This window comes from Exophiala spinifera (assembly GCF_000836115.1).
Source record: "Exophiala spinifera strain CBS 89968 unplaced genomic scaffold supercont1.5, whole genome shotgun sequence".
Lineage (NCBI taxonomy): Eukaryota > Fungi > Ascomycota > Eurotiomycetes > Chaetothyriales > Herpotrichiellaceae > Exophiala > Exophiala spinifera.
In genome coordinates this window covers 3,562,486-3,582,680 of record NW_015622517.1, presented here as the reverse complement: position 1 = coordinate 3,582,680, position 20,195 = coordinate 3,562,486, and the positions used below count along the sequence as shown (strand labels likewise).

Sequence of the window (20,195 nt, the reverse complement as noted above, 5' to 3'; positions counted from 1 at the left end):
TATCTATCTACGACAGTTTTGATATTTCAGCCACCACTGGCATCAGCAGCAGCACCTGCGACTCTTGCTATCGTCCTCCTCCCTCAAATATGGAGATCTAGGTCCAGGTCCAAAACTGTACAAAAACGTACCGATTTCACTCTACACATGTATACATTTTACCAACATCTGCCACCCGACGACCACCACCCACCTACCCATCCGTCAATTGCATTTAAACCCTCCCCCCCTTTCTTCCCCGCAAAAAAGGGTCAAATGGAGCAAGGGCCGCGAGGAGTCGTCTGGCACCATCTGTCTCTGTCAATGATACGATAGAGACGGGAGGATTCGATGACCTTTATCCGATCGAAGAGGGAAATCTGGCGGAGACGCAAATCAGTCGAGTTAGTCATCTCAGTAGTCTATAAAAATCCTGCAGCAGATAAAACACCGAGGGAAAAGCCAATGTCAAAAAACACATTAACATAATAGAGACTGGATGATTTATTCTTCAGTTCTTCATGTCTCTCTGTCTTTTCATCAGAGGTTCTCAGATTGATTATCATGTACCTACTTACTCCTCCGTACAGTACCTGGACTGCAAAATTTACTCGTCCCCACGTGAACTCCTCCTTGATAATGACCAGTACAAACAAAAAGCTGACACCCCGTGCTACGCCTGCGCCTTGCTATGCCAACAAAATCAATAAGGATAGTGTTGCTCCGCAGTCATCATGGTCGTACTAACATTCGTCGCTTCCTTTGTGGCTGATAAATCATACCAACGCATCAAGTCAACCGAAGCTGAGGCTGACGTACACCGACAAACGCGCGGACTTTGTGTTGTTGCATGATGCTGCAAGACCGGTAATGATAGTGTTGATACGGATAGTGGTACGCTTGAGGCCAAAAAGGTCGACGTTACGTCTCCGGCTCTCAAGGTTGTGATGTGAATCACAATGGCACCAAATGTAATAGCTGGCAAAAAAACATCCGGATATCGTTTCACCTTAATCATTGATGAGAATCATTGCACGGAATGAGCGGCTGTGTATGATCTACACTTGGTTAGTTGGAACAGTAACAGAGCCATCAAATAGAGCATACCTTGCTGTTTTGGTACCGCTTAGCTGTACATATCCTCCCGCTCGTCTTGGGCCGACCCATGTGTGGCAGAATCATTGGCATACGCCAGTTGCTCTGTAGCTTCACGGTCTTCTTCAAGCATATCGATGGCTTCTTCCAGATTACCGGCAGTGGCACCAGCAACGGCATTCAACCTGGTCATTTCATCTGGGTTGGCACCAAATCCCATATCTATCAAAGCCTTGACGCACTCGTTGACAGCTTTTACGCTGCTGGGAAGTGTGATCGGTGGAGTCGATCTTGAGATACCACGTTCGGCGGGCTTAGTTGTAGCACGTTGGACAGGAGGCACAATCGAGGGCCGAGGCTCCAATGCTGGACGTGCAGCAGACAACAGCTTTGCCTTTACATCTGAGCTGGAATGTCCCTCACCAGTGGTAGCACTCGGCGTCCGAGCCGACGAAGCAGCGGTCGTGGCCGGCTGACCAAAGGGTGAGAAGTACCGAACACCCCAGCTAGGCCCAGGCATATGGTTGCCGTCGATGCGATGGTCTCTAGCATTGTTCCTGGATTCGGCATAGTCCCGTGCTCGGTCCAAGTAAACCGAGGGGGTCACATAGCGCGGAACATAGCGATCAGTGTAGTTGACAGTGTGACTGCGCTGTGGCAAGAGGCTCGGCAAGCTTGGCTTGTGATCAAGGGTGTGCTCAGAGCTTCTGTAGGATTTCTTCAGATCTGGTTGCGATTGCTGCGGACGAGGTTGAGTTGGTGAATGGTGAGCAAGTGGGTCAAAGGGTCCGTTGAGCCTTGCAGCAGGATTGATACCAGATACAGTGTGGTTTCGTCTCAGCTTTTCCTCGAGGGCCGTCCAAGTCATGGACGGCCTCGGAGAGAAATCGGGAGGTGGCCGTAGCTGAGGGCGAGGGTATCCTGTCGGATTGGTTTGAGGCATCGCAAAGAGGTCAGGCTTAGGAGGACGTCTAGAGCCACCGTTGATTATGGTCCTAGTGGTCGGCAATGCAGACATGTCTTCAGCAGGCTTTGTTTCTGGCCAAGCCCCTGGGAGGGGCCCCGAGGGGGTGGTGTCTCGCAAAGACGACGGAGTAGGCTTGACAGTACTCGCTCCAGGTTCATCTGAACCGTCACCTTCTTCGACCGATGGCTTCTTGTGCAAAGCTGTCTTCTTGGGTAGGAGCTCATCTTCCCGGGAGGCGACGTTTCGAGGCCTCGTGCCAGCCAAGGAGCCTGAGGTCTTGTTGAACGCAATGTTGTGAGCCTGTTGTTCGAACTGTTTCAAGCTGGGGTATCGCACAGAAGCAGGGCCGGTCACCGGGTTTGGTTGCGAAGAGCCTGCGACCTGGGATGGATTTTGCAATCCGTTCACACTCTTGGCCTTTCGCAAGCTGAGCAGAGGGGGATAGCGTGTAGAGAAATCGGGATCTGCAGACTCCATATCCATGATGGAATGTCTGACAGTCGCCTTATCTGGTTGCTGGGCCGTATGAACTCGGTCATCTTGCAGGAAACCACCATATCGTGCGCCACTAGGGCGCCAGTCCATGATCATTTGTTTCATCTGTTGGCGGTTCGGTGCATTCATCCTAGAGAGTGCAGGAATGGTAGCTGACGATCGCGGTGGTGGGACGAAGCAGACTTTCTTGCCCAACACATCCACCTTCTCGGAAGGCTTCACTTGTTCAGGTTGAGCACTGGCGCCGGTATCGTCACCAGTTGGCAAAGCAGCTCTTCCCTCGTCGCTTTGAACAGAAGCATCGTGCTGTTTGGCCTTGTTCTTCTCGATCTCCTCCCCAATGGTCGCAGCTACGCCGAGTCCAAACTCGCCAACCTGGGTCAGGATGTCTTTGAAGCCGCCCAATATATCCTCCACTGCAGAGGAGTCTGATCTCGCAGTCTTGTCAGCAACCTTGCGCAGGCCGTCTGCCGTTGTCTCCAGGAAGTCTGCCAAAGGGCCAAGTTTTGACTCTATGGCGCTGAAGATGCCAATGAACGCCTTGTCAAGGTTTGTAGGGCCATCATTGTTGGATGGACCAGGGGTGGTTTTATTTACAGTGGCTGAAGAAATGATGGGGCTGACCGTAGTATTGTCGGCGACAGTTTGTGTAGTGACAGCAGCACCTGCAAGGCTGGACGCTGAACCAACAGACCCCTCGATCTTGTCGCTCTGTTGAACCTTTTGTTGGGTTGCAGGGAGAGCAGGGCTTGCGGCAGACTCCGATGGACTGACGCTTCTCAAGCTCTCGGGTGTAGTCTTCTCTCTTATGACCTTGCTAGTATATGCTTCAAAGTCTTTCCATACCGATAGACTGGCGCTAGACTTCTTGATGTCAAATATGTGCATCAACTTGTTATCGGCGGGCTCGTCTGGGGTGCGAAGTGCGGGGATGGCCGGCAGGTTGGAATGCCTCACAGGCTCCTCGAGGCGCTGGGTCAGTTCAAAGGAGGAGCCGACAACGATGATCTCGCCATCATCATCATCGACATAGGTCAGGATGGCTTCGGGCCAGGTTGTGATGGTGCTGGCATAGTCTTTCGCGAGGATCTGGACGATGCCTGGAGGACTCCCACAGCCATTTAGGTCGCGGATACCGAAGGCCGGCAAAGGCTGATCAGAACTCTGCGAAGAAGGCATGATTTGCAGCCGGATGTCCTCAAAAGACTGACGGTCGAGATCGGTAGGGGCTCATAGAGAGGACAAGACCAAGCAATGCGAATTGTGGACAGCAAGAGGGAGAGTGAGAAGGCGAGGCTGCTGTGAAGTCGAGGGCTCGACAGTGAAGGGCCAGGCAGGCAGCAAGTTTCCAGGTGGCACAACAGGCGGCGAGATGCGGGGTTCTTCACCTCGACGTTGCCTGCTACTGGCCTTCACTAAGGTATCTAGTGTGCCTAAGGCACCTAACTGGCTGCCCAGGGTGCCTAACTACCCACCCAAGGCTTAACTACCTTACGTCTCCGTACCGCCTTGGTTCATTCTTACTACCCCGTACTTCCAGTAACTGTCCGGCCCGTAACTAGAGCTCACTGCCCTTGTATATATAGTATTGCACGTCACTGGCCAACCCCTGCTAGACAGTGCCGCCCGTGTCTCTCGAAGTCTCGCTAGCCTCACGAGGCTCATCCAACCCCCACCAGGCATAACGCCAGACAAGACACCACACCACACCAGCACACACGCACCAACTACAGTACCGTACTTCACGCCCAAGCAAATCCCTAATCTCACAGTCCTCACTCATTCCCTTCGGCGTACGCATATCAACGAAAAGAACGCTCCCAAAAAATATATGTTATTATACAGTGGTATCCCTCCTGTGCTCAACCTTCCTATCAAAGGAGCCATTCCTTCCATCTCCTCTTCAAGTCCATTCAAGTGTTCGTTCCAAAAGACCTGCATCCAGGCTTCAAAGGTCCTTCCAATATGTTCCGTACACACCATAGCCTCATGCGCTTCTTCTTCAAAAATAACACTTCCCCTCCAATTTTAGTACAAGTTCTCGGATCCATCGCGAGGCCGTCCAGATATTACAATATGCCAAAGGGCCAAACAAGATCGGCGTGTCAAACTATTAAAACAGGTGTCGAAAAGAGAAGATCTTGTTTCACGTGGTTTCCGCCGGAAGTCCAGGCAATGTCGTCTAGGCCAAAAGGACTCTGCTCGTCTCCGCGTCGTGGTCGTCGTTGAAAGCTCCTTGCTGCCTAGTATTCGTGGTGCATGGCTTGATGTCGGAAAATGTCGTCCAAAAGTAGCCGCCCTACTTCTTTCTCGCAAACCGCTTGTTGAGAAGAGTAAGCACTTTCGACACGTCAAACTGGACATATTCGAGATCGAGTTCCTCTTGGCCGTCTTTTTGCATTTCAAGCAGATCGTCCAGCTTCAGGTCAAGCTCTAGAAGACCACGTGCTCGCCCTGTTCTTCGGTCAGTATGTCGTCCTCTAGCTACACGAACGAAGCCAGCCTCACCTTTATAATGCAGACTGATGACAAATGTACCTGCCAAGGGACTGCGGAACATGAAAAAGATATTACCTCTCCTGTTCTCGGGAACATTGCTACTGGCGATGACGCCGTCTTTCTCCAGCTGGGCGTGAGAGAATTTGTATGGTCCCAACTCCTTGACCTTTTCTGTTTTGCCACGTCGGGTACCTTCCGATTGGCTTCGAACGTTGTGCAAGTAGTTCTTGTAGGTTTCGAGTTGGGATAGGAGGTACGCATTGTGCTCCCGGATGGTTTTGTAGACGTCATCCAATTTGGCCGTCTCCTCCAGACACTTCTCCTTCAGCGAACCAAGGTGGGCTAGCTCTTGTTCCACTTCGTCGCGCAGAACAGCATAGTCATCAGCACGATCAATCACGCCCAGCTCTGACAGCTGCGTCAGGAGCTCCATACACCTGATGCCTTTCCGGACCATGATTGCGTCATTCTTCAGCGTCCCTGCAGCTTCGGCAACACGGTCGAGTCGCAGCGGACGCCGTATCACAGCGGTGGCCTGCGGTATACTTCGTATGATTTGGACGAACGTGCTCTTTGCTTCCATGAAAAAGATTTCTTCTTGCGTGATATCCAACGAATGTGTAAAGTCATCGAACGAAGTCTCCCACCGGCTGTATAGTGGTAGAGTGACGGTCCGGTTCTCTTTTCGAGGGACTTGTGGAGGCGCCTGGCCTAGTTCTTGGAGCAAGACTCCCAGATGAGAGGACGGATCCTTGGCAAGCTCGGTGCTGTGCTTTTCGAGCAAAGCATGAGTAGCATAAACCTCGTTCAAACTGATGTTCAATTCGAGATCGCGTTTGGACAGGGCGACGTAGTTGTCCATTTCCAAACTTTCATAAAAGTCTTGTACTTCGCACAGGTCCAACATGAACTTGTTACAGCGATCTTTGTTGCGCTGGATGAAAGGTTGCAGCTTGGCCATGTATGGTTCTTTGGCATAGGATGGCTTGTTGGCGAGGTTCTGGAGCATCTTGGCAATGTATGTCAGCGTTCGTTTGGGTTTGTCTTCCGGCACCCTTTCGATCAGCATATATGACTTTGGTGTGACGATAGCCGGGTTGATGAAGCGAAGGAAGAAGAAACCTCCAATCAGCGTACAGATTGCCTGGTCTTGGGCGTCAGGATACTTCCGTCGAGACAGATTACGGATCTGCTTGCATATCCATCGAATACCGTAGGGAGTATCTTCCAGACAATCGATGATGGCGGACAGGAATCCCTCAGCGATATCTGTCAGCATCTTGAGTCGCGGGGTGATAATCGCTTGTACTTGGACATTCTCTGCCGCGAATTCAGCCGTCACAGACCGGGGCAGATCGTCCGGAAGAACGCCAGTGTCTTCTTCGATCTGCTTTACCATGGCTTCATAGACTTTGAGAGGATTGATTTCCAGATCGACATCGTTGAGTTCGGTGAGGGAGTTGATCTTCTCGGCGAGAACTTCTTTCAGAAAGCTCTGCCCAGGACCACGACGGGTGTAGGTGGTCATCATCCTGGAGACCGGGGTGTTCTGTCGGAGTAGGGAGGAATACTCCGGCGTCGTCTCGAATTGATGCGTGAGCACTGATTGAAACATGGTCAGGAGCAGATGCTCTTCTCTGCTCTCATACTGGTTTCCGAATATGGTAAACATGACAGTCTGCAACAAGGAGTCGATTTCGGCCATGGTGACCAGGCGACACAGGTGAGCGATGTGCTTGGGTTCTGACTGCAGCATGAAGAAGAGGTTGCCGTAGCGCTGTGTCTTCTCGTCATTCGGGAACGAGCCTTCCTGCAGGTCGACTGCATCATCAAGATGGCTGGCGACTTCATTTTGCTAGGATAATCAGCGAGGGTCTGGAAGGGTGGATAGGGGAAAAACAGACCTCTTCTAGAGCCATCCGATTCTGGATCAAGAGCGCAATTCGTGAATCAAGATAGCGAACGTCCTTCTCGAGCACAAAGTTCTTCTTGGACTGGCTGGAGATCTTCGCCTTGAGATCCCGGAGAGTACGTTGTGCTCTCGCCAGGTCATCGCTGATCTCCAGGTCCTTGTCCTTTGCGCTCATGCTGGCATACAGCGCCGTCATGCTTACGCGCTTGCTCTGGCGCAGAGACCGGGCGCCATCATGACTGGAGAAAGTGTTCTGGCGGGTGACAGGCTCAAAGGAGGAGTTTGTCGAGGTTGAGGCTCGCGAAGCGGGCTGCAGCATTGTAACGACTGACATGTTGTCTGTTTTGGATCGATGCGAACCAGAATTGCGATGCGATTTTGAGCGATCCTTTGCGGACGATACGCGCCTGGGAACCTCTGAGCGGCGTGAGGAGCTCATCTACTCATATGTCCCGGGAGGCACTGTTGCAACCAAAGCAGAATGTAAGCCTCGGAGGTTTGTGACGTTGGTCGTGTTTCAGAACGGCCTGCAGCGCGGCCCAATCTTCTCCCCTCCGAATTTCACGACGCAGCCTGAATCGAAAGTTCGGTGCGGAAGAAATACTGTGCAGGATTGATGGCGTAGATCTGATCGGTTATGCACTCGAGTTATAATGCGACCGGCGCGGCAGCGGTGTGATTATTGTTTTTCTCGTTCTCCTGATTCCAACCGAACCCGACACAACACAGGCCTCCACGGGGAGAACTTATTACAGATATCTTCTGATTGCAATCGTGGCAAGCCACGGCGAGTTGTTTTCTTCAAGGAACTGGTGTGGTTGTGCCCGACGCAGGAGAAAGCCGTGGACAAAGGGATTGGTCGTCGAGCGCAGCGGCAGTGGCCCGGGGTATTGATTTCCTCGGGAGTCGTGGAGTCGAATCAGTTCGGGCGCGACAAGGACAGAATGGAAAAGGAAAAAAGCACACGGTGAGACTTGGTTGGGCGAGGGCGAAGAAGATAAGAGAGTCGCTGAGGGCCACCGGTAGAGCGAGGGAGCGTGGTTGAGAGGATGGATGTAGAACCAGAAGTCAGGAACCAGGCACAGAGTATGAACGAATGAGAAAGACGACGCCCGCGATAGGGAGCGATGGAGGGGGGACTGAGCGTTTGGGTTGAGGGCAGCTTATTAGCCCTGGGACATGCAGGCAAGGGCCGCGGTGCTGAAATCCATTCCAGGCCACGAAGGCGGTTGATCAATTGGCCGCCGGTGCCAGTCGCGTGGAGAAACGAGAGACGTAGAGGGTGTCTTGGTGGAACCGGGACAATGACAGGTGGATAGGGATGATTGAGAGAGGGAGAGGAGGATGGGATGGAGGAGGAGGAGGACTAACTCGGGAGCTTTGAGTTAGAGATCTCCGTGCAGCCCACAGTTAATTTAGTAGAGATGGAGGAGCAGAGCATCTTGACACCTCGCCTACCGCCTAAAGGGACTCCGTACTCCGTACATATCTACAGTACCTACTGCAACCACAATAATACCGTCCGTCCTGACTTGTTGATGGGACATCCCTTGGGCGGTTGGGTCAGGGGTAAGTTTATAACTCCTCTGTATCTCAGCTCACACACTGACGGAGTACATGACCTCAACTTCGCCTTTCGACGACGGTTCGACTACGACTGTGCTCTTTACGAGAACACCCAACTCCTCTCACCCGTACAACTCCCTCGTAGAGTGCCGATTGACACATCTGTATCCGCTCAACCGAGCACCGCTGTCAATCATAGATCCTGCATGACGATCCTGGCATTCGACAACGAGACTTCGCAAGAATGCTGGACGGGTCGTGTTCTTACTCGGGCCAGCCTCCTTGTTACGAGCACCCGTTGCCGTTTTTGTTCTGCCTATAGGCTATAGATCTCTGGAGTTCCTCGTATAGGAGGAGCATTGGCCCTGCAAGATCATCAGAAGATCATCGCCTGCATGTCGCCGTCGGGCGGCTCCTCCTCTCGACACATTGTTCTAAGCTCTCTTGCGGGACTTTGTTTCTACTTGTTATTGACGATCCTTTGTGCGATTCCACTGTGTCGTGCTTGTATTCGTACTGGTGCTATGTGCTATGGAGCACTGGGCTAAGCCTCTATCGTATTTACACATTCCAATTTGGCCGGGCATGTAATCTGGTGCCAATGTACGTCAGGACTGTTCGCGATGCAAGGGAGGTCCGGACTATTAAAAACTTAACGGGACAACGACCTTCATCAGCCAGAGTCCAATCATGGGATCATAAACGCCCTGCTACTGTCTCGTCTTGACACGAATCGTGAGCGTGCGTGGAGAGTTCTCTCTTTAATTATGCAAAGACAGCTAGCGGAACTGAAGGCGTACGGTAGATGCCGTTATGACGGAGCACTGTACCTATCTTACTTTTTCATACTGTATACAAGGTCACTTTATAACTCCGTAAAGAGCCTCGACTTCGTACGGGCTGGTCAGTGGCTTTTGAGGGCCCATTTTCGACTGATGATTCGGCAATGTCCGTCTCGCTTTGTCAATATCGGTGCCCCCTCAGAAAGAACAGTCAAAGGTTCAAGCCACTTCGGAAGAACAACAAAGTGTGGGTTACACAGCGGCTACGGGCCTTGCCTAAGGTGTTAAGCCATGGCCCCCTCCCCATATACGAGGTACGCTTTGGCTGGAGGATGCAGGGACCAGAATTGGCTTTTTCTGTCGTGTCATGTTTCACCTCCACCTGTTGTTGGGGGATGGCCGTCAAAAAAGTGTCAGAGCGTGTCTACCGCATGTCGTTTGGGCCCCCTTTCAGTTTCAGATCTCTCCAGCCTCAAACGGCCACGACAACCTGCTGGAACATGAGCGTCGTTCCTGACAACATGAGCCAATTTATCCCTTACACGACAAAATTTGCCACGTCAGGGTCGAGGCTGGAACTGGGCGTCCGATGATGTTTCAAGGGCCGCCGGTGACGCGAGTACATTCCTGGATCTCAGCGTCCAACTTCCAAGGTACTTGACTCTCGCGCCCCCGTTCCTGAGCCGACATGAGGTGATGTCTTAGTGACTTGGCGGCACCTGGACCTGTCTCAATTTTCAAACTCTACAGACCACTGTACGGGCAGCCCCCCTGGTTGAAGGGGCACGTGGTTGTCAGGATCTGATCGGAACACGCAGTCAATGGTCATGTTGGTATCCTCCAGGAGGAGGGTCACCAGTCTCTCGGTTACGAGTAGTAAACAGCTAGTCAGTTATTTCAGTCGGTGACAGGGTGTGCATGAAGTCAGAGGCGCTTCTTAGCCACTCCTCCTTGCTGAAAGAGAAATCTGTCTCACCGAATGCGTGCACAGAGACCCAGATTGTCAGTGTAATCTGTGCCGTGTACGTAAAACGAGTGATGGAAAGCGAGATTTGAGATGATCTCAAGAGACCAGCCCCGAGCGACATGGCGCATCTGGCTAGCTAGCCAACAATTTACAACGTGCCCGCACCAAGAAATACGAAGTTCGGCGGTTCGTTTTGATAGATCAAAACGCAGCTTTTGTTCGGATCATCCCTGGGCCCATCACGACGTCGTCTGGAAATAGGAATTTGTAGGCGCGGGCGTAGGCGTAGGTTGCCCAGGTTCTTGAAGATTGCACTTCTTCGTCGACGGACTCAATCCAAGTCTTCAAACGTGTCTTGAAGTTGTGCTCCGCTCTCTTTCCTGCAGTACCTCTCCTCACTCCTCCAGAGTGGAGTGCCCAAAGCTACACCTGGTCTTGGGCTCTCTCGGCTGCCCGAACATGGTGCGTGGGACACCACGGCTCGTGACAGCGGGAACGGGGGATGACAAGAAGATCAGGCACATGTACGGGGATCCCTTTTGTCCTTATCGTAGCTCATAAACCCACTTAACCTAATCCTCCGTAACTCAGGCACAACTTAAGCTACAGTAGGTCTGTAGGCAGGCCAGGCCACTAGGATGTCCGCACCGAGGTGAGGAAACTTCAGTTCAAGTCGTGGCGCCACCTACACGGAGCTCCGTAGCCGCAATCCGGAAGACTTTTCCTTCCGGTATCTCAGGTGTGTATCTAGGGACTGTCGAATGCCTCAAAAAACTTTTAGACGCCTGCTCGACCATAATTATCCAGCCATCACTCGAACTGTTTTCGCAAGTTCTCATACTTGCTCTCTGGGTACTCTAGGCAATTTGGCACTTCCTCCATCCTGCTTCGTCCTCCGCTATGCATGAGAAAAGTCTCGATAAGGCTACCTTGGCCTGCCGGCTTGTCTGCGGAGCTTTCCCACCACATACCACTGAAGCGCTGTTAGTTTCTAAGTCCGACAGAGACTGTGCATATCGAGAGACTCACCCGCCAAGCCCATGATCTCGAACAAACCCAGCCTTTTGAGCCTCGACCGCCGGTGTGTCGTAGCTGATCATCGTCTGTGTTGATGGGCAATAACTCCAGCTCGCGCCAATCTCAGCATCGTGGTACTCGGTACTGCCTGCTTGAGGAAGAGCCTTGTAGTCCCAGACACCTTGCTCCCAGCTTCCCTCGCCTACACCGTTGAAGGCATGACCAGGTCCATGGGTGGAAACAAAGGCTCGTCCGTACAGTGGCATGCCCAGCACTATTTTCGAAGGGTGAACGCCATGTTGGGTGTAGTGGTCGATTGCGGCGATCGTGCTGAAGGGCGTAACGTGTGGCTGCGCCCGAGACGGGAACAAGTTTGCCTGGTGGCCGGCTCTCTGATCCCAGGACCCGGCGTAGTCGTAGGCCATGAGATTCCAAAAGTCTAGAAGCTGGTCCATCCTAGGAATGTCCAGCTTTTCAAAGTTGGACGGCCCGGCTGGACAAGCCACGGTAAGGTAGAAGCGGGCATGGTGACGTTTCGAGGCAGCAGCATCCAGTGCCTTCCTGGTCTCAGAGAGTAATCTCACAAAGTCCGCTGCCTGGGCGTGATCTTGCGGGTATTCCCAATCGATGTCGATGCCGTCAAAACCCAGATCCTCGAGGAGCTGTACAGCGCTCTGTGCAAACCTCTTCCTGCCGCTGTCGGTACTGGCGGGCTGAGCAAAATTGGAAGAATATGTCCATCCGCCGATGCTCAGCAAGACTTTCAAGTTGCGGTTTTTCTTCTTTTGAAGGAATAATTGTTTGACACACCCATAGACATTCGTGCCGACGTCGTTCCAGCTATCGCCGTCATAGTGCTTGTCTGTATCGGACCATGGGTCGGTGAGATAGACTTCCCCTGACTCAGGCCTCACATTGGCAAACGAATAGAGAACATGGGTGAGATTTTCTGCAGGCAGATCTTGCGGATGGTGGTTTCGGCCATATGGTGCCCAGTTGACGTAGTAAACGACAGAGCGTATGCCGTGTCCGCCGCCCATGTTGAAATTGAAAGGTTCGAGCTGGACTCCAGGAAGTAGTTGGGTAAAGGCCAGGGGAATCAATTGAATGAAGCCAAAGAAAACGGGTAAGCCAAGTAGCATGCTCTGTTAAGACGCTGAGGAGGACATTTATATTGGATCAGTGAGAAATCATGCCTAGGGTCTAGTGGGTGCTTTGGATCCCGTGCTTGAGGCTCAGTGAGACACTCCGTTTGATCTTTCAGCTGTGATGCCCTGGATATGTCTGCCTGATGCTGACGACGAGGGACTACCAAAGTCTCCCTATAGGTGAATCCATGTCTTTACCGTGCATTGCCAAAGATGACGCAGGATGTTGTGGCGGTGACAGCCCCTCCAAGTTCTAGCCTGTAGGTGGACTTCGTGGCTGCGGCTAGGTAAACCCTCTTAGGGGCCCGGCAGGCTGCTCAAGGCGGGTAGTTTAGGTTAGCGCTCCCTGCCATTGGGGGCTCCTAGTTACAGCCCTTACACGTTTAGTGTACAACCAACCCCGGCGAAACGTAAAGCCGGACGACTTCCACCTCGGTTATCAAAGCAACTCATTCATTTCAGATTGCTGAAAGGCAATTTACAGATTCGATGTCGTCTCTCTCTTGCAAGTTGCCACTTACCATACTCCAGTGTTCCTTATCCCCCTACCCTACATACAGCTCATGCTCAAAACAGGGCTCATAGACACATCAAAACATCTGACGTCCCGGGCCATGCCAGCCGAACTGCTCTTCTTCGGCGCCGGCGCAATTGGAGCTTTCTACGCCTCACGAGTCGCTCTCAACCCAGACACAAATGTGTCCGTGATATGTCGGTCCAACTACGCGGCCGTGTCAAGCAACGGGTTCCAAATCACGTCGCCTCAGTACGGCGACTACCGGTGGCGACCGACGCGAACGTTCAACTCGGTCCAAGCGGCGCGCGACAGCAAAGTGAAATGGGACTTCGTCGTCGTCTGCACGAAAGCCCTGCCGGACAGGTCGGACGACTCGAAGCTCATTTCGCCGGTAGTCGGCGCCGACACGGCGATCGTGCTGATCCAGAACGGGCTCGGCGTTGAACAGCCGTACACCGAGAGGTTTCCCGCGTCGCCCATCATCAGCGCCGTCACCATCGCCTCCTGCGCGCAGGTGTCCGACGGACACGTCAAGCACAACCGCTGGACTCGCATCAACATCGGCCCGTACTTTTCCGGGGGCGCGTCGCCGACGTCCGCCGGCGTCAAGGACAGAGCCACGGCGCTCACGCAGACGCTGGTCGACCTGCTGCTGAGGGGCGGCGGCGTCAAGGACGCCATCGCCGACACCCACGAGAAGCTCCAGCTGGTGCGGTGGCACAAGATCGCCATCAACGCGTCCATGAACCCTTCCGCCGTCCTGTCGGGAGGCAGCACCAACGAGGAAATGGCGAACGACCCGGAGCTGTCCGCGCACCTCAAGGGCGTCATGGACGAAGTGCTCACGACCGCGCCGAAGGTCGTCGGCGAGCCTTTCCCCGCGTCGTTTGCCACTTCCGAAGCCATCCTCCGCTCCACCCGACGCAACAAGAGCGGCAGCAAACCCAGCATGCTGATCGACTGGGAGAGCGGTAAGCCCATGGAACTGGAGGTCATCCTGGGCAACCCCATCAGGTTAGCCAGGGAGAAAGGCTACGAAATGCCCAGGATGCAGACGTTGTACGCTCTTCTGAAGAGCTGTGAGAGGAATCGAGAACTGCAGAAACAACAGCAGAAGGGGAGCAAGGACAGTAAATTATAATGTTAAAATCACATATACGTGGGTACATACATATGTATTTTACTTGTTGATACGAATGACTGCACGAATGAAGAGATGATCTTTTCGTATTTCATTACTCCCAATGTCCCGAGGCAGAGAATACAACCCCTTATCCACAAAATCAGTAACGAGCAGAGTACCTACCTCATCTTCCTGAGCTAGGAGTACCTGGAGGTAAGTGCTGATTGTCTCGGCGATTGTTGGGTTCGCTCGAACAGTCCCCACATACATATATTCGATAGATACGTATATAATATATACGGTTCGAGCACATGGGCTTCGAGACTACTCTGCTGTAATTCATACGGCAGGAGAGCTAATCGCGCACTTTTACTGATCCTGACGTTTCATGCGACATATAATGATACATTATTGCAGAAATTACTCTTTCAATTCTTTGTCCTGGTCTGTGCTACGTGGTTCCTCAAGTTCGCTCCGGTTTCGACTCTGAGGTTAAACTAGGCTTTTCGCCTTCACCAGTCTGAAACCATGAACTCGCGACCAGCGTCGAGCTGAGAACCCACGACGGCAACCAGATACACAGAATACCGACAGGCACGCCCCAGCTTCCCCAGACGTTCCACCCAAAGGCAAGCTTTTGTAGCCATTCGAGTAGAACATCCCCCTTTCCAAGCGACAACCACCCGTTTGCAACCAATCCAGCTGCGAGGCCCATCGGGCTCATGACAGCCAGGAGCAGATATTGGAGCAGAGCAACGCCACCCGACTGGCTCCTGTCCACAAACGCCAACGGTATGCATGCAATACCGAGAGACATGCTGAGACTGAAGTTCAAGGTAGCCAGGACTGTGAGGAACAGACCGAGCAACAGCAGATTTAGCGACTTTATCAGGACGTATTGCTCTCGCGACGGAGCGGAGAAGGAAGGTAAGGTTGTATTGTTATGTGTGTCTGACAGCGCCGATGCCAGAATGACGGGAAGGACGACAAGGAGGATTGTCAAAAGGAGGAAGGTTGATGGGAAAGCGCTTAGGCTGAGTGAGGTGAGCAGGTATAGAGGCACTAACGATGCCAGATACACAGCTGCCACCAACGCAATAGGAAGGACAAGATGTCTGTCTTGTGGAACGAATTCGAGCCTCAGCCTTGTCTCCTTGGTGGGCGTGGCGCTAGGTGATGAAATGCTCGACTTTTCGTTGATGACCTCCGTTGGTTTCTGAACTAGTTGATAGCCACTCAGAACCCAGAGGTAAATTGCCATGATTGTGTACGCCGCTCCAATCGTCATCGCACTCGGCAGGTAGGTACCGATGCTCACGAACCGATTAGACTGCATCAACAGATAGAAGAAGAAACTCTGATGGAGCTTTTCCAACAGATTGTTGAGACTTCTGCAGATACTTTCGACCGTTCTGCCAAACGCCATTTCATCTTGCCAGCCTTGGCCAATGGCTGTCAAAGTGATGGCGTCAATATGGTAGGTCATAAAACCAGAATGAGGTCCTGTAGCTTGACCGAGCGCCTGAGAAGACATTCCGCGGACCAGTGTTTGGAGTCGAGACGGGTATTCGCTCTGTTCGTCCGGCTTGGTGTATGTGTGCTGAAATTGTATTGAGGTTCCGATACCCATTTGGCCTGTAGCGATAGTCACAGCAGTGTTGAACAGGTCAAGATTAGGCAGCGCCCCATTGATTCCGTCGTAAGCGATGTGAAATGTCTCGAAGCGATGTTCGAATGGGTAGTCGATACAGACAGCTCCCTGGAGAGCGCCAGACTTCAACGACAGATCTTGCACCTTCTCTGGGTCATGCGTGGAGTGATACGCTTCAATCCATGCCTGCGGGCCTGCCGAACTGTCCGGGGTCACTAAGAAGATGATGTCCTTCGACCAAAGTGACCATCTTTTGAAATATCTTGACAGAGAGATCAGAAGAGGGACTCCATTGATGTTGAAAGCACCGTCAATATTCTTCAGAGCAGCAACTACCACAATCGCTTCCGTGCCATCTCCCCGGGGTGCATGGAGGACCGCATACACATTCTCACCCTCGTAAGTCTGACCAGATGAAGTGTAGGAGTAGCGTTGCTTTGCGGTTTTCAGGCCTGCGTTCCGGAACAGCTCTTGTATTTTGGAGCTTGTCTCGGCTTCCGCTACACGTTGTTCTTCTCTTGTCAAACTTCGATAACTCTCCGCGGCGGAACTGTCCAGGACAGTGGCCAGCTCGTGCCTGTAAGCTCGAAAGACATTCTGTTCACTTCCCCCAAAGTACGTGTGGACCTGGCCGGGCAGGAGGGCGTTCTCCGAGATGTATGTTCGTCTTGAGTATTCGTTTAGGGGTAGAAGCAGGATCCATATGATGCCTCCAAGAATGCAGAGGGCAGAGAGGTAGGGAGGAATCCGAAGGAGACGTGGATCGTCCCTGCGGAAGTTGGAGAGGTAGGATCCTGTCGCGACAATTAACTTTCTGCGTCTTGCAAGTTGTCAGCCCAGTGCCTTACTTATCAGTCCCATTTTGACCTCGCTCGGCCAGATCGAGCTTCACCGCAAGGTCGTTACAGACATACGTAGAGACTTGCAGTGTTCAGGAGTGGAATCTGTACTTTGCGAACGTACTTCTGTTTGTGCCGAAGTTTTACCGCCCGTATGCGCGTGTCTGGATGAACTTGACGCGCAAAATGAACAGCCTCGACTCCGGCTTCAAGCAATAGAACGAGATCTAGATACAGAAATCGGCATGGTATCATACACACTCACTTGCGAGGTTTCGGGCAGGGACCTGAAAACTAAGCGCGAGTCGCCCTCTTCAGATATACCTCCTCCGAATGATAGCTATGATGGACGGGCAGAATTCTGATGGCTTTAGGTGTGCTGGTGAGCCTCATTGACCACCTCCTGACGCATGCCGGTCTTCTCCAAGCCTCAAAATCGCCAGACCACCACAAGAATGCAATGCGATCGTGAAGCACTGTGCGCTCCAGAGGAATGTGAGTGGTATGTGTTGTTCTGGACACTGACTAGCTTCAGAACATCACTTCGGCCGTGCTTGCCGATCTGTAGTCGACCAGACCTTGTGTCCATGGCTCGTCCGAATCCTGCATTGAGATGGCTGACTATGTCCATGCCCTCGACGAGCAAGATATGACTTGTGCCGCAACCCTCTCAGACGATTACCCGGTCGACGATAATGTCCTCAACTCCCTACCCTGTGGTTCCGAGATGATCTCGGCCGTCAAATTCGGAAGGTCCAAATGGACTCTCACGGCCCGGTTGAACGTAGAACAGGCTGACGGTACTGTCATGGCATACTTCCTAAAATGTGCAGCAGGAGATGCCGGCCGTTTGATGATGGAAGGCGAATTCAACTCCATGACCGAACTATACACGACGATGCCCGAGTTAGCACCAAAGCCTTTGACGTGGGTCAAGTTCTCGACGCCGTCGCCGGAGACATATTTCTTCCTCTCGGAGTTCATTGACATGTCCGATCGTCCGCCAGAGCCGAACCAGCTTTGTACCAAGCTCGCAAAGCTGCATAGGACAAGCACATCCCCGACGGGTAAGTTCGGCTTCCACATCACGAAATGTCAAGGTCGTAATCCCCAATCTGTAAGTTGGGAGAGCAACTGGACGAGGTTCTTCAGCAACCTTCTCCGAAACGTCATTGGGTTGGATGACGCGGAGAACGGACATTGGGACGCCTTCAGCGCTCTTCAAGACCGTCTTCTCTCACACGTGGTTCCACATCTACTGGATAACCTCACCAAGGACGGCCGTGTCTTGAAGCCTTGCCTGGTCCATGGACATCTTTGGGAGGGCAACACGGGGACGTCGTACCAGACGGGGAAGATCTACCTCTTCGACGCGGCAGTCATGTATGCGCACAACGAATTCGAGATTGGGGATTGGAGGTGTCATTATAACAAAATCCACAACCACATCTACACTCGCACATGCCTTCGACATTATAAGCCGAGCGAGCCGAAAGCGGAATGGGATGATCGGAATCGACTTTACTGTATATATTACAATGTATTGTACTCGGTCAATCACCAAAGCCAAGGCAAGGCCGTCCGACAAAGGTGAGTAAACAGTCTTTTCCCCGTTTCCATGCCGGCATATCTGTTGTACAAATCGTTCTTCGAATGAAGGAGAAGCTGATCCTGATCGCCGTCACAGAGCCTTCGACGACATGTACTATCTCATCGACAAGTATGCGCCATTTCCGGATGGCGAAGGCCCCGCGCGGTTGAGCGACGGTGAACGGGCCGAATTGCCCGGTGAGAGGGATCATACAAAAGATTGAGAGTTCTCCTCGCAATGACGCTTTTTTCGTATCCAAAAATAGATCATGTCCGTATCATGCCATGCCCTACTATACCATGTCCCACTCCATCCAAAAGAATCATTGCGAGCTCAAGGGCCAAGCCTTTGTCCACCGGAGCCGGTGCCTCCAACCCAACCCAGTCCAATTGGACTCATATGCTCACCCGGTCCAGCCGTGGAGCTCGAGGGCAAAACGCCGTATCTTCCATAAGTCTTCTGGTCGACAGATACATAGTGAGGTACTCTTCCCAGGAGGTTGAGCTTGCCTTCAATCCATCGAAGGACTTTCTCAGGCGGTGCGAGAAATCGTATATATCCCAGCCCCCCTTGTGTACTCGTTAGCGCGTGTACCACGATTGGGAGTTGCGGGTTAGCAGGAACGTAATCGGAAAAGAAGCCTTACACAAATAGCCCGTGATGCAACCGCTCAAATGACCCAGAAACGAAGTGTTTGGTATCAAAATAGAGGTAACGACCACGATAGCAAGGGGAGTGATCCACGTGGGGATTTTGTACCCTGAAATTCTGTTGGCATCTTCGTCAGCCGAAACGGTTCCCTTGGCGGCGGGTGATAAGGAATCAACAAAAAAGGCAATACTCACTCTATATGTGGATTCGAGCGGTAAGTCTTGATCGACTCAGCCGCTAGGAGCAGGAACACCCACACGCTACATGCCCAATGTCAGTCAGTTGTACTTTTCATCGTCTCTGCCGCAGCACTGCAACCGCGTTGTGCTTTGTTCTGGGAACTCCACGTACCTCGACCCCAAGACGGGTGTGTTGTCTCTCAAAATCAGCCCGTCAAACACCAAGTATAGAACAGCCGGAATCTGGCCCAATGCTGTATTTATTAGGAACCTCACAATCAGTATATGTCTCTTTTTCTATCTGCTTGTGGTTTTGGTAGGGTGGTTTGTGTCGTTTCAACCTTCACTCCTCCACGGCCGCCATCGTCGTCGTTTTTTTTTGGCGCAGACCGCGCCCCCGAGGTAGAGGCAGAGGTAGAGGCAAAGGCAAGGCAAGAGAGAGTTCTCTGAAGGAGGAAAAAGGACTTACGACCCATAAACAGCGCAAGGGTAGTTAACGTTCCCCATTCCGCCTCGAACCTCTCCAGCAGTGGCACCAGACAGAGGGTGTCCATCAGCATATGGAAGAAGCCCATGTGAATCAGTGTGAACGTGTTGAGCCTGTACATTGTCCCGAAGCCCATCTCTTTCGGGATCAGAGCCCCCCATTGCGCCACGTTCCATACCGTCTGGAACTCGAGGATCCAGAACGCGACGATGACCAGCAGGATCAGGCGCGTGAACAGAGGGAGCCGCAGGAGGTATGAGCGCAGGCGCGACGGGTTGAAGAAGCGTGTCGGCACAGGGAGGCTGTTGGTAGATATTCGTGGTTGCACCGCCATGCTCGCTGGACACCGCGCGCAGGGGGCAGGGGAGGTAGGTTGGTTGGTAGGCCGGGCTCGACAGGTGGTGGTTGTGGTTGATGTTTCAGTTTTCTTTTGTTTTCTCTGCGGCCTCAGTCGTGAATGAGATATCTCGTGCGCGTGTAGAGGTCCCGGGATTTTTTTTGGTTCGCGGCTACGGTGCCTTCGGCCGCCCAAAAGCCAATACTGGTACAGAGTTACAGTTCGTGCTGACGACAAAGGCGTTCGCGGCGGAACGGGTGGGAAGTTCGGTATCTTGGCCAATCGGAGAGAAAAGAGACAGATTTACTGGGCAATGACAAGATCTTCTATACAGCCCATCATCGAGCTCGATTCGTCAAATGTGGGATAAAGGTGACGGCTGTTGTTTACGCA

At 52.5% G+C, this 20,195-nt stretch overlaps 7 protein-coding genes across 7 annotated transcripts; 2 read left to right on the top strand and 5 right to left on the bottom strand.

The window, feature by feature from the left end:
• Positions 1–1,105: 1,105 nt before the first annotated feature.
• PV08_07863 (uncharacterized protein) lies at positions 1,106–3,715 on the bottom strand (the record flags this gene model as incomplete). Its single annotated transcript, XM_016382190.1, has 1 exon — positions 1,106–3,715. One exon carries the CDS (start codon positions 3,713–3,715, stop codon positions 1,106–1,108), a length of 2,610 nt encoding a protein of 869 aa, XP_016235292.1.
• A 1,120-nt stretch (positions 3,716–4,835) lies between these two features.
• On the bottom strand, positions 4,836–7,281 carry PV08_07862 (uncharacterized protein; the record flags this gene model as incomplete). The annotated part of the gene is made up of 3 exons (XM_016382189.1): positions 4,836–4,990; positions 5,045–6,890; positions 6,940–7,281. 3 exons carry the CDS (start codon positions 7,279–7,281, stop codon positions 4,836–4,838), a joined length of 2,343 nt encoding a protein of 780 aa, XP_016235291.1.
• Positions 7,282–11,072: 3,791 nt separating this feature from the next.
• Positions 11,073–12,319, bottom strand: PV08_07861 (uncharacterized protein; the record flags this gene model as incomplete). The annotated part of the gene is made up of 2 exons (XM_016382188.1): positions 11,073–11,235; positions 11,292–12,319. 2 exons carry the CDS (start codon positions 12,317–12,319, stop codon positions 11,073–11,075), a joined length of 1,191 nt encoding a protein of 396 aa, XP_016235290.1.
• Positions 12,320–13,041: 722 nt separating this feature from the next.
• Positions 13,042–14,085, top strand: PV08_07860 (uncharacterized protein; the record flags this gene model as incomplete). The annotated part of the gene is made up of 1 exon (XM_016382187.1): positions 13,042–14,085. The coding sequence occupies one exon, from the start codon at positions 13,042–13,044 to the stop codon at positions 14,083–14,085; it is 1,044 nt and encodes a 347-aa protein (XP_016235289.1).
• A 445-nt stretch (positions 14,086–14,530) lies between these two features.
• On the bottom strand, positions 14,531–16,579 carry PV08_07859 (uncharacterized protein; the record flags this gene model as incomplete). The annotated part of the gene is made up of 2 exons (XM_016382186.1): positions 14,531–16,512; positions 16,567–16,579. 2 exons carry the CDS (start codon positions 16,577–16,579, stop codon positions 14,531–14,533), a joined length of 1,995 nt encoding a protein of 664 aa, XP_016235288.1.
• A 591-nt stretch (positions 16,580–17,170) lies between these two features.
• PV08_07858 (uncharacterized protein) lies at positions 17,171–18,371 on the top strand (the record flags this gene model as incomplete). Its single annotated transcript, XM_016382185.1, has 2 exons — positions 17,171–18,147; positions 18,245–18,371. The coding sequence occupies 2 exons, from the start codon at positions 17,171–17,173 to the stop codon at positions 18,369–18,371; spliced, it is 1,104 nt and encodes a 367-aa protein (XP_016235287.1).
• A 110-nt stretch (positions 18,372–18,481) lies between these two features.
• PV08_07857 (uncharacterized protein) lies at positions 18,482–19,799 on the bottom strand (the record flags this gene model as incomplete). Its single annotated transcript, XM_016382184.1, has 5 exons — positions 18,482–18,717; positions 18,795–18,916; positions 18,994–19,059; positions 19,151–19,232; positions 19,448–19,799. The coding sequence occupies 5 exons, from the start codon at positions 19,797–19,799 to the stop codon at positions 18,482–18,484; spliced, it is 858 nt and encodes a 285-aa protein (XP_016235286.1).
• Positions 19,800–20,195: the final 396 nt, after the last annotated feature.